Source organism: Mustela erminea, chromosome 16, assembly GCF_009829155.1.
Source record: "Mustela erminea isolate mMusErm1 chromosome 16, mMusErm1.Pri, whole genome shotgun sequence".
In the NCBI taxonomy this organism is placed as follows: domain Eukaryota; kingdom Metazoa; phylum Chordata; class Mammalia; order Carnivora; family Mustelidae; genus Mustela; species Mustela erminea.
The window spans coordinates 17,768,597-17,780,852 of record NC_045629.1 but is presented as its reverse complement, the minus strand read 5'-3'; the positions used below and the strand labels follow the sequence as shown (position 1 = coordinate 17,780,852).

Sequence of the window (12,256 nt, the reverse complement as noted above, 5' to 3'; positions counted from 1 at the left end):
ACCTCTGCGGTGGCCCTGCCCATCCAGCTCCCCCCACACAGCTGTCCTTGACCAGAACCTGCAAAAGTTCTTTAGGTTGGGATTAGGCGTTAGGATGAAGGTAAAACACTTGCGCATGGCTTCCACTTGACTCGCCCTGCTTTCCAGCCTCCCCTGGTCTTCCTGTGTCTTTTTACCTTGCTCTGTTTTCATAGCTGCTTGGCCGTCAGGTGTCGTCGTGCCTGCCCCGATCATTCTGCCTGTCCTCTTTATGTGCTTGCTCCTTCGTTTCAGGAACTGTGAGGACGTCCCACTCCTCCGAATTAGGTCAGATCCAGACTGTGTTTGCAGTTCTTCTCCCCACTTCACTATACTTGTTACACTTGCAGTTTTATATTTACTTTTGAGACTTGGATTAAAGTAGACTCTAACTGAACCGTAAGCTTCACAAGGGTAGGGGCCATTTCTGTTTTTACTGAAGGATTGTGGCCCTGGCATCTAGCACAGGGCCTGGTACATAGTAGAAAGTTAACAAATATTTGCAGAATACTTGAATGGGAGTTTCATGACAGACTTTCTCAGCAGTACTACTTGCAGCCTGCTAGCTGCTGTGAGGTCATGAAGGTGGAGGAGTATAGGCCCACCTGGCTGCGAGAGAGTTCACTCACCAGCCAAGAGAAGGTGACATGTACCCAAAATATGGTAATGTAAGCTAGATGGCAGTGAAGACTTAGAAATAATATACTTTTAGTTAGAAATTGCATGTGAGATTGGCCTTTGCCAGTAAATCTAAAATGAATGAATTACAGTGTTAAATAGGGCACACAGCATTTATAAATGATTCTAACATTCATAAAATAGTCCTAGCCTTAAAAGAAATAAAAAGTTGAACAAATTCAGTGTTAAAATTTGAAAAGATAGAATAAAATGCATTAATATTTTCAAGTGCTGGAACATCGTACCTGTGAAGCTTGTCTGTGTGTTTGAGGCTAGCGTGAGACCTCTCTTGTTTATATCTTGTGAGACTGTTAGGTCAGCCCTCACTAAGGTTTTCTTTCCTTTCCTCTTCCAACATTACTCAAGCTGTTCCACCCCAACCCTGGGGTTGTGGCATTAAGCACGCGCTGAGGGAAGGCTGGCTGGCAGCGCATTCTCAGAGGAGTCAGGTGATCGTTGTTTGAAGGCAGCTGCTTGAGGTTCAAGGCAGTCAGTGTCCCCTCTCTTCTGCCTCGGGACAGCTGGTGATTATCAAACTTGTAACAAGTCTTCCTTGCTTATTGCCTGCTGAAGAGGAGGGAGATTATGCAGTGGGCTTTTGATTGATCCAATGGGAATTACATTGATCTGGTGTCTGGCTGTGGTTGTTCTCAAGTGGATCGCCTCTAAGGTAGGCCATCTTTATTTTTAGGATTGTGACATTAATCATTAGTTTATGTATTTGGTTGGAATGGAATTGCTAGGAGTTTCTTCTTTTGCTTCGGCTTTTACTTCTCTGATTAAAAGAGCTATGAGTTTTATCTGTCAGCTGAAAAGGTTAATTGTAATTAAGTGTGGACTTTTTTTTATTTCTTTTCCCACCTTATTCCTCCTTTCACGGGCTTTTTAAGGGTATCATTCCTTGATATCGAGTAGCTTCCCTCAGTATCATTCTCTTAAAGAAGTTTATGATTAAAGATATACTTCTAAGATTAATTGTTAATTTATACTTTTGGTGTACATATTTTAAATATTCTCTTTGGAAGTAAAGAATTTACTAATATGTTAAGTGTGTAGTTGTTGTGAATTTCTAAGCAGTTATGAACTTTTTTAAAACTAAATACTCCCCCCTATCATGTTCTCTATTAAAGTCTTGCTGCTACTAAAATGTATACCTTACTTCTAATATGTTGGAAAAAAATGTAAGATTATTATGTATCTGTTGTTTTTGAACTTTAATTCTGAGTATCAGCCTAGCTAGAAAGCTAGCCATTTGCCATCTGGACAAAAGTCTAACACTAATGTAGGAAATATTTAAGATGATACTATGTGAAATTATTTTTCTATACTTGTATAAAAATGATGATATCCTTAGTCCAAAATGCAGCTTTTTTTCTTCCTGCATTAATTTTTTTTTCTTCCTGCCTTAAGAAATTGAAGAATATTAACTTAAAATTTATTAAGTCCTCAGTATTTGCTAAGTAATGTAAAGGTTCAATAAGATTAAGTTTCTTTTTCAAGCAAAGTTTTAATCATTGGTGCATAATTTTTCACATAAGGTTTTAAACATAATGGTCTTTTATTGACGTAATCTTGATTTCTTAGTGATATGATTGAAGAAATCTCTTAAAGAAAAACTGTGCTCAAGTTTTTTAAATCCTTGTGTTTTGTAAGTTAAGAATTAATTTTGTTGCACTGACAGCTATTTACTCATTGTTTTTAAAGGGTTAGCTCACCAGGTTATTGAATGAAGGTCAAGTTAATATTAATAATTTATTGAGTTGTGAATGTTTTCAGAGAGTTCTTATTTTCTAACGAGCAAAAAAATATATATATTTTTTTTTATGACAGTGAGAGCGCAAGAGCAGGATGAAGGGAGGACATGGTGGTGGGTAGGGCAAAGGGAAAGATTCAGTCTTAAGCAGGCTCCATGCCCAATGCAGAGCCTGACAGGGGGCTTCAAAGCCCCGAGACCATGACCTGAGCCAAAATTAAGAGTTGGATGCTTAACTGAGCCACCCAGGTGCCCCCCAAATTAAGCTTTTAAACAAAAAGAATGTTGATATTTTAAATTTGTGATATTTTTGAAAAACATATTGTTTGCATAGACAGGAAGAATGGATGGATACTATTGAGTAGATTTATGCAGTGTTTTAATAGACAAACATCAGCATGTTTTTCTAGCATGTGTAAGATGAGTATATTTTGAAAAAGCTCATTTAACTACATCAATGAAAACTGCTTTTAAAACTGCACTGCCTGCCTCTCCGTCTACTTGTGATTTCTCTCTGTCAAATAAATAAATAAAATCTTTAAAAAAAAAAAAACTGCACTTCCATCTTTCATATTCTGTTATTCTTGTTTGGTAATGTTACCAAAAAATTTATTTAGTGCTAGTGTGGTTAAGCCCTTTGATCATCAGTTTACTTATCCACCAGATGGGGCAAAAAAAACCTATCTTATAAAGGTCTTGTCTGGTTAAGTGAGATTTTATATGGAAGCACCTGAAACATTTTCTGACACAAAGTAGGAGTTCAGCAAGTGTTAATTAATAATATTACTACTTTTCCCATGTTAAGGGAAATAAACATGCTTTTGCACAGTAGATCATTTTAGTGGAAAACTTGAACAAGATAAAAACAGAGGCACTTAAAATATATTTGCTCAGTTTTTTAAAATGTTTGTCTTTAAAAGCGTCATTATTAACTAATATCAGGACACCATTTACACCTTCTGTCATTCACTTTGTAAGTGAGATCTTTTGTGGAAGAATGATTCATCCTGATTGACGGTTAGTGAGTGTCTTTCTTACCAGGGCACTCAGAAGTCTATTAGCGTGGCTGTGGATCCTTGGAACCTTACAGTTGAACTTGTTTATGCTGCTGCTGTCAGTTTCTGATTAGCTCAGCCTCGCCCATGTTTTGACCTATACCAGTTTGCTTTACAAGCTGTTCCCAGGATGGCTAAATTAGAAGAGTCACGAGTAGAAGCGTCTCAGTTATTTCCATTCACTGGTGAGGTGAGGTGGGAATGTCGATAATAGTACAGAGTGTTTTGTGACTGACTGCAACACAGGATTGATGTTAAATTTGTTTTACTAGTTTATTAAAAATGAGATTTTACCGGTATATGGCTTTGAAATGTTGTATGTTAGGTTTGTGATGCAGTGTTGGTGTATAAAGCACATATGACCTTTGTATAAAGTAACTAATTCTAACATTTAAATCAGATTTTTACAATTCATAATTTATAGTGTATTTTAACAAATTGAGTTACTTTATTATACCACGATTGTTTAGTAAGAGAATTTAATATTCATTTTAATCTTGGTCGGTGAGATGAATGAATGAAGTATCATTCGGGATGTATTTGCTGATGGGTTTAAATCTATTTTAAAGTCTATCCTTTGAAAAAAAATGTCTTATTTGGATTTATTTTATAAGACTTATGTCTTGTTTAATATAGCTTTTGACCAGACTTACTTAAATTAGTAATGAACAAAATAACTTGAAAAAGTTGTACTTCACTAAGTAATTTGTTAATCTATTTAAAATTAAATTCTAGTCTTTTGCCAGGTTTTTATTATGATTAATATAGACCCTATCATTTTTATATCTAAATTAATGCTTCTATAAATAAGTCTGAAAGGATTACCTTAAAATATTTTTAGTATGTCATAGTTATAATGTAGATTATGTTCACTAATAAGTTTTTGGCTTACACTATTTTATTTAACAGAAAGCTGATACTGGTCTTTCTCAGTCCTTAATATGTGAAGTGATAAATGAGATTTTTACATTCCTCATTAGTGACTCTTTTAGTAAATAGTCATCGTACATTAAAAAAAATGTCAATCACTCTCTTAAAAAAAAATGGCAAGTCACTATTCATTTTCACAACCTATTTATCCAAGTTGTTACTGGATAGCAGGTAGATAGGTATTGACCATGACAAGCTATTACATAGTGATATCTTAGCTTCATTCATATTATCTTGGCTGAGAGAAATATTTATTTCCACATACATGCTCTCCAGGCTGTTAGGTTTTCTTCTAATATAGTAGTATTAAGGGGAGGCCTGTCATCTAATAAGCTAAATATCTTAGAGGGGATCAAACAGCAGGTCCAAGAGGTGCCTTTTAATACCAAGTGATTACAGTGGCTGTTGGCTCCAAAATAAATAGTTTACCCTGAAACTGTTTTAGTTTACATTGCAGTCGGCTTCCTTATGAGAGATATTCTATTGGTAGAAGACACTTTAAGCGTGATGCTGCCGGAAATGTATTCTATATGATATAGTGCCTTGGGATTTGACATAAATTGTGCTTTTCTTTATATTTCTTTGTAGTAGATTCTTATTTTACTTTTTAATTTTAATTTGGTTTATTTTGAGAGTAGATAATAACTACACATACTACAAAATCCGATGGATAAGTCCTCCTTCTACTTCTGTGTCCCTCAGGCTCCCTAGAGACAACCAGTGTTGAAAACTAGAATTTTATTTCTCTTTGAAACTTCTGTTTCTTTTACATTTCCTGAACTGTTGTTTTTCATTTTTGTAAGGATACATGAAATTATGTAAGAGTGTAACTGACATTTTTCTCTTACACAATAAGCATTAAGGAGATTATAACAGTGATTGGGGAGTTACTTTGCAAACTACATTCCAATAAGGGTTTTAAATAAAGCAAATTTCTTTATAGTGATAGTGGGAAAAAAAAAGATTATTTTTCCTTGAGATTTCTAGGTGTGTGTTGAGGAATTGCAAATCTCATGCCGGAGTTTCATGAGGGAAGAAGATCATTAATCTGATATATAAAAATATCTTATTGTCTTAATGTTTATTTCTTTTGTTAATAAAGTTGAACTTCTTGTCTTGTGTTTATGGGCTTATTGTTTCTTTCCCTGTGAATAGTACGTTTATGTCCTACCTATTTTTCTACACTGCTATTCAGCATTTTCTAATTGATTTGTAAGGCACTTTTCGTTCCTTTCATTTTTAGATAGAATGGGGGGGAATTTGCCCATTGTCATTCATACCTGTCGCACTCATTTTGATCCATCTTTCATGACTTCTAGACATGTTTTATAGAATGGTTAGAAAGGCTTTTCTAATAGGAGGTTTGGTCAGTTTCATCTTCTAGATTTTTAAATCTGTCTTTGTGAATTCTGTTATTCATGCGTTTATTCATCGACTTAATAAACTATTCACTATTTGTAGTAAATCCACTCAATCGCTCATTTATGATACTTATTTAGAATCTACTAAAAGCTACTGTTTTAGGGGCCGGGGCTATGGCAGTGAATAAAGCACACAGTTCCTGCTCCTGTCTGTTTTCGAACAAGCAAACAGGATAATCGCAGCTAAGTGCCAGTGCGGTAGCAGGGCGGGAAGATGAGGCTGTGGGAGAGGCTGGCTCTCAGGTGTCCTTAGATTCGATAGCCTTGGAATGCCTCTCTGAAGAGATGACGTTTCATCTAGAACTGGAGAGCTAAGAAGGGAACAGTGGTGCTGTGATCCTGGACAGGGGAGCAACGAATATAAAGGTTGAAACTATGGAGCACCTGAGGGACAGCAAGGGGACAGTACAGGGGCCCTGTGGCGGTGAGGAGAGAGTGGGGGGGCCACATCATGGCGGCCTTTGGAAATCAGAGTTTGCTGTTGGGCCTTATTCCAAGTGTATGAAAAGCCTTTTGGAGGCTTTTGAGCAGTAGCCGAGTTGTTCACTGTTGCTTCTTTTTTTTTTTTTTTTTTTTTTTTTTTAAGATTTTATTTATTTATTTGACAGACAGAGATCACCGGTAGGCAGAGAGGCAAGCAGAGAGAGAGGAGGAAGCAGGCTCCCCGCCGAGCAGAGAGCCCGATGCAGGGCTCGATCCCAGGACCCTGGGAACATGACCTGAGCCGAAGGCAGAGGCCTTAACCCACTGAGCCACCCAGGCGCCCCTCACTGTTGCTTCTATGTGAAGAGCGCACCGGGGGCCACATGATGCAGCAGGAAGCAGTCAGCAGCCTGGTTAGAGGTGGTGGTGCCCGAGACCGAAGGAAGAAGTGGAGCTAGAGAACGGGAGAGATGTGCGCAGGGAGAGGTGGCAGAGCTTTGTCGGGGGTGTTGCAGCGCTTCCGGTTTATTTTGTTTTGGGATGTACATTTTAAACTTGTAGTATTTGTTACTCTTTATAATAGCTTTATTGAACCACACAATTCACAGGCCACACAGTTTACCCATTTAAAGTACACAATTCAATAATTTTTAGTCATATTCACGGAATTGTGCAGTCCTTGCCATAGATAATTTGAGAACCCTTTCAACCCTGTAAGTAGAAACATGGTACCATTGGCACCCACTCCCCATTTCTCGCCAGCTCCCCTCACTTTAGACTACCACTAGTCGACTTCCTGCTTCTGTGGATTTGCCTGTATGGGACATTTCATACCAATGGAACCATACACTCTGTGGTCCTTTGTGACTGGCTCTTGTCACTCAACACGTTCTTGCGGGTTGGCCATGTTGTAGCTTGCAAGTACTTCCTGCCTGTATGTGTCTGAATAATGCCTCTTTGTATGGATATACTGCATTTTTATTCATCCATTTATTCCTTGCTGGATATTCAGGCTGTTTTTAGTTTGGGGCTATTATGAATAATGTTGCAAAGATGCATTTTTGTATCTGTTTACTTTTTTTTTTTTTTAAGTTTTTTAAGACTTTATTTGAGAGAGGTAAAGAGAGAGCACAAGTAGGCAGAGCACCAGGCAGAGGGAGAGGGAGACGCAGGCTCCCTGCTGGGCAGGGAGCCCGATGCGTGGCTTGATTCCAGGACCTTGAGATCATGACCTGAGCTGAAGGCAGATGCTTAACCGACTGAGCCACCCCGGCGCCCCTGTATCTGTTTACTTTTAAACACAAAATATATTTTAAAACTTCTGTTTCAATGGTACCCTGTTCTTTTGTGTTACAGATTCAGTGTCCTCTCAAATCTCTTTGCGTATATTAATTATTTTTTAAAAATTCTCTTATTTCTTGCCAGCCTCTGGTCCATTTGGTTTTTCATTTTGTTCCATTTATTTCCAGCCTGATGGTTTTCTTCAAATGATGATTCTTGTTTGCTTATTCATTCATGTTTAAATTAAGGGAATGGTAGATATTGAATCATATCTCCTCTTCATTTCTGTCTACCTCTGCAGAAGGTCTCTCCCCAAGTGAGCTAGTCTGACCGACATTAGCTTTCTACGTATTGCATGTTCCTTGCTCTGTATCCACTCTGTGGTATTGCTTAATCATATTATAATTGTCTTCTTCACAACTAGAGATTTTAAGAGCAAATGTCATATCTAATTTCATTTTGTATATTCAGCTTCTTTTGTACAGTGCTTTACAAAGAATAAATAATAAATGTTGGTTAAATTTCATATCCCATGTAATTGCCATGCATTAAAAATGTGTGTATTTTTTTTTTCTAGAGGCGTGGAGCTATTTCCTATGACAGTTCTGACCAGACTGCGTTGTACATTCGTATGCTAGGTAAGCAGTATTTATTTTGTACCCATGTCTATTAATTTTATTATCATGTAGATTACTTTAGATTAAGATAATTTTCATTTTGTTGCTTTTCATCACTATTTGCTATAGGAATGATTTATTATTTTGATGTTTAAAAGTCTTAAAACCAGTCTTGAATGTTATGTGAATAAAGAGGCATTTTAGAGTAATTAAGAAGTCTCTGATTTAATAATTGGGTCTCTCTCATTAGTACACAATTTTATTTTTTTATTAAGATTTTATTTATTTATTTGACAGAGAGATATAAAGAGAGCACAAGTGGACAGAGCAGCAGGAAGAGGGAGAGGGAGAAGCAGGCTCTCTGCCAAGCAGGGAGCCTGACGTGGGGCTCTCTCCCAGGATCCTGGGATCCTGACCTGAGCTGAAGGCAGATGCTTAATGACTAAGCCACCCAGGTGTCCCAGGAACCAATTTTAAATTGAACTTTGAGTATTCTTCATAAAAAAGGGTCTGGACTTGTAGAGTTGATAAACTCCTAAAAAGATGTGCATGTTAACGTGGACAAAGATGAGGCTGTAAAGTACCTGAACACATAGTCCTGTCGCTGTGTGCATCCTCCTCTTGCTCGACTGGCGAGGAACACCGTGTGTTTTCTTCCAGTCTCAGCTCTTAAATTTTTTGTGTATCAAGTCCATCATGTAAAATGAATTTAGATTGTATATATATGTATCAGTTTTTTCTCTTCTCCCTCTTTGCCAGATTTCTCTCATCACACACTCCTTGATCCCTTGTACTTAATGTACAGTTAAGATTCCAGTAGGCATATTTACTTCTCTTTTCTTAAAGGAGTCTTCTGTGGCTCCTCTCCTCATGCTCAGAATTCCTTCCTCAACTTCTAAGATATTGAGCAATCCATATTCTCCCCGTTCCTCTGGGTTTTTTGTTTGTTTTTGCCTCTTTGACTAATTCTTTCTTATCCTCTTAAGCCTAACTGTTCTCCAGTGCCCTGTTTTTGCTTTTCTTCCCTTTTTTCCCTCTTTAATTTACCTTGTGTGTCTGCATTAACTCCATTCTACTGTAGTATGAATTGTTTCCTCACTAGTGTGTGGTATATTCCTCTTTACTGTCTCTGTCTCTCTCTGCAAACATGTTTGGGATTCTGTTCTCCTGAAAACAACTTTAGATTCATATTTATTTTTTTAACTCTGTAGAACATCTCCACATGGGTGTATTGTGGGTACCTCACATTTAATCAAGCAGAAGCACATAGGTAGAGAGGCAGGGAGACTAGCTGAGGAGCAAAGTGCAAGAACAAAACATTTGTGTTCCCAAGTCTGTTCAATTTTCAGTCTTTTGGCATCTCAGAGCATTAACTCCATTCTTCTGGTGTCAGGTCAGAAACCTTACAGTCATTTTTGACTATTTCTTATCCACTTCATGTCTACTTCATCAGCAAATTCTCTTGGCTGAGACCTTCAGACTATATCCAGAATTTCACCACCCTGATGCTGTTATCATCACGATCTAAGCCATAGTTATTTTTTTAATAGTTAATTATAGTCACATTGTTGTACGTTAGATCTATGGAACTTAACCTGCATAACTGACACGTGGTTCCCCTTGAATAGCATCTCCCCATAGCGACCCCTCACCAAGCCATAGATTGCATTTCTTGCACTCACTCCTTAGCTAATCTGCCTGCCTCTACCTATGTGCCTCTGCTTGATTCTTGTCTGTGTGGCCAAAGCGAACCTTTTGAGACCTAAGTTAAATCTGTCTCACTCCTCCATTCAGAATCTTCTGATGGTTTTCTTAGACAAACAGCCAGAGCTGCTATTATGGCCCATGAAGGTCCAACATGAACTGGCCCTACCACTTCTCTGATCTTCTCTCTCACCTCACTCCAGCCATGCTGGCTTCTTTGCTTAACCTTGAACATGTCAAGCATGCCACCCATTTCAGGGTATATTATTCTTTCTTATGCCCGGAAGGTCACTGCCTCACTTCTTTTAGGCCTCTGCTCAAATATGTTTTTTTTTCAGCCAGGGCTTCTCTGACCACACTAGTGAGTCCATTCTCCCATACTTTCCCCTCCACACCCCCACCATTCTTCTTTCCTTGCTTTAGTTTTTTCCAGGTTGCTTATTAACATCTTCCATAGAATGAAATTCTTATTTGTTACAATATTTATCTCTGTGAAAGGATAAGCTTCATGAAGACAGGGACTTTGTGTTTTACTCACTGCTGTATTTGCAGTGCCTGACGTGTGGTGGGTGTTCCGTAAGAATTTGTTGCAGGTTGCAGGAATCCCCACATGAAAGAGTTGATTCATCATTGTGGGATGACATGAACCTTGACAGAAATTGTGGCATTACTTAGAGAAACAACGAGTGAACAGGAAGGCCTTCTAGGCAAGCAGAATTCAAGGGCACAGGACCAAGGACTGAAGACCTAAAGGTTACAGGTCCATCCCAAAATGAATTTGGAAGCTGTGGAAGTGTAGTAGGGAAAGTGCTGTCTTTGGAGTCCACAGAGCTAGGTTTGTATCCCGACTCACCCTTTACTAGCTTAGTGGCATGGACAGGCTACTTAACTTCTCAAAGTCTCAGTTTCTTCATCTGTAAAATGGAGACTAAGATTCCTACCTCCCGGAGTTGCTTAGAGAATCACATAAAATAGTGCCTATACGGCACAAAAATAGGTCTGGTACATGCCTCCCATGGTTATTTTGCTATGTGTAGAAGTAGATCTGAAAGTCGTATGAATACAGGTAGAAACAATATTGAACTTATAAAGGCCAAAGTTTAAGACCCAGCTAAAGGCCTTGGGTATATCCGCTATCAATGAGAAAAGAGAAGATTGGCCAAATTAAACATGTAAGGCAAAATCTTTAACATTTTATTTTTCTGTACATTCATAAAATTGTAAGGTGCTTGAGAATGGGTCATCTATTTTCTTTCATATCTCTTATAATCTGGTATGGTCCTGGGCATGGGGTAGACAATATTTTTCTGTCTGGAGGTTCAGTTGCTACATACTTGTCATGTTTCTGAATGCTAACTTTAAATTTTAGATTGTTATTATTATTATTACTATTTTTGAGGTATAGTAAAAAAAAAAAAAAGGCTATCTAGCCTTAAAATTCAATATTGTGTTGTAATTGAATTTGTAAATCCCTTTAAATAGATAAACTCTTGACTCCTTACTCCATATATTTATCATTAGTGAGTCAGTACTTTTGAGTATTATACCACATAAACCCTTGTTACATATGGGAGCTCCTTCCCAAAATGGCAGCCTTCTAAGCTTATGTTTCCTTGATTTTGTCCAGGAGATGTACGTGTAAGGAGTCGAGCAGGATTTGAATCAGAAAGAAGAGGTTCTCATCCATATATTGATTTTCGTATTTTTCATGGTAAGTGTTGGGATATACAGTATTTCTCTTAGGCTTTCAGCAAACTCAGATTTTCATAAAATAATATAATTTTTCAAAGGAAAAAGAAAGCTATATTTGGAATGTTTTAAAAACACTGGGTCATGATAAACGACACTTTATTTCTAGATAGCATTAGTAAATGCTTAGAGACAATTAGAATTGTAAAGTATAAAATATGAAAACTGATACAGTTTTTCTTCTCCTTTTCAATTTAAATGTGAAATTACTTTGGTACATTTTTTCTCCTGATATATATATATACATATATATATGTATATATATACACACACAAAAAAATGTTTAAAGTTTTATTCCGTGTTTTGACTACTCTATAAAAAATGTTTTTGTGCAAATGACATTTCATAAGGTATTTTCATAGTTAGGTATATCCTGGTTCATTTGAAAATACACTGCCAACTTTAAAGATGTTCCATAGGATGCATATCTTGAAAACAAAAAATTATGTGGGTCTGGCTCATAATGGAGAAAATGGAAAAAACAGAATTTATAAAACCCTTTAATAGTAAACAATATTATCTGCTTTTGGAGAAGCTCCACTTTTGGTAATGTTGGATAAATTATTTAGATTAACACTCCAGTTTAAAAAACTAGAAAAACTGGATAAATACATGGAAGACATGTAT

The 12,256-nt window shown here is 37.2% G+C and overlaps 1 protein-coding gene across 1 annotated transcript; it reads left to right on the top strand.

Moving 5' to 3' along the window:
• Window positions 1–518: 518 nt before the first annotated feature.
• PDE7A (phosphodiesterase 7A) lies at window positions 519–11,867 on the top strand. Its single transcript, XM_032316231.1, has 3 exons — window positions 519–1,366; window positions 8,137–8,197; window positions 11,508–11,867. The coding sequence occupies exons 1-3, from the start codon at window positions 1,307–1,309 to the stop codon at window positions 11,621–11,623; spliced, it is 237 nt and encodes a 78-aa protein (XP_032172122.1). The 5' UTR covers window positions 519–1,306; the 3' UTR covers window positions 11,624–11,867.
• Window positions 11,868–12,256: the final 389 nt, after the last annotated feature.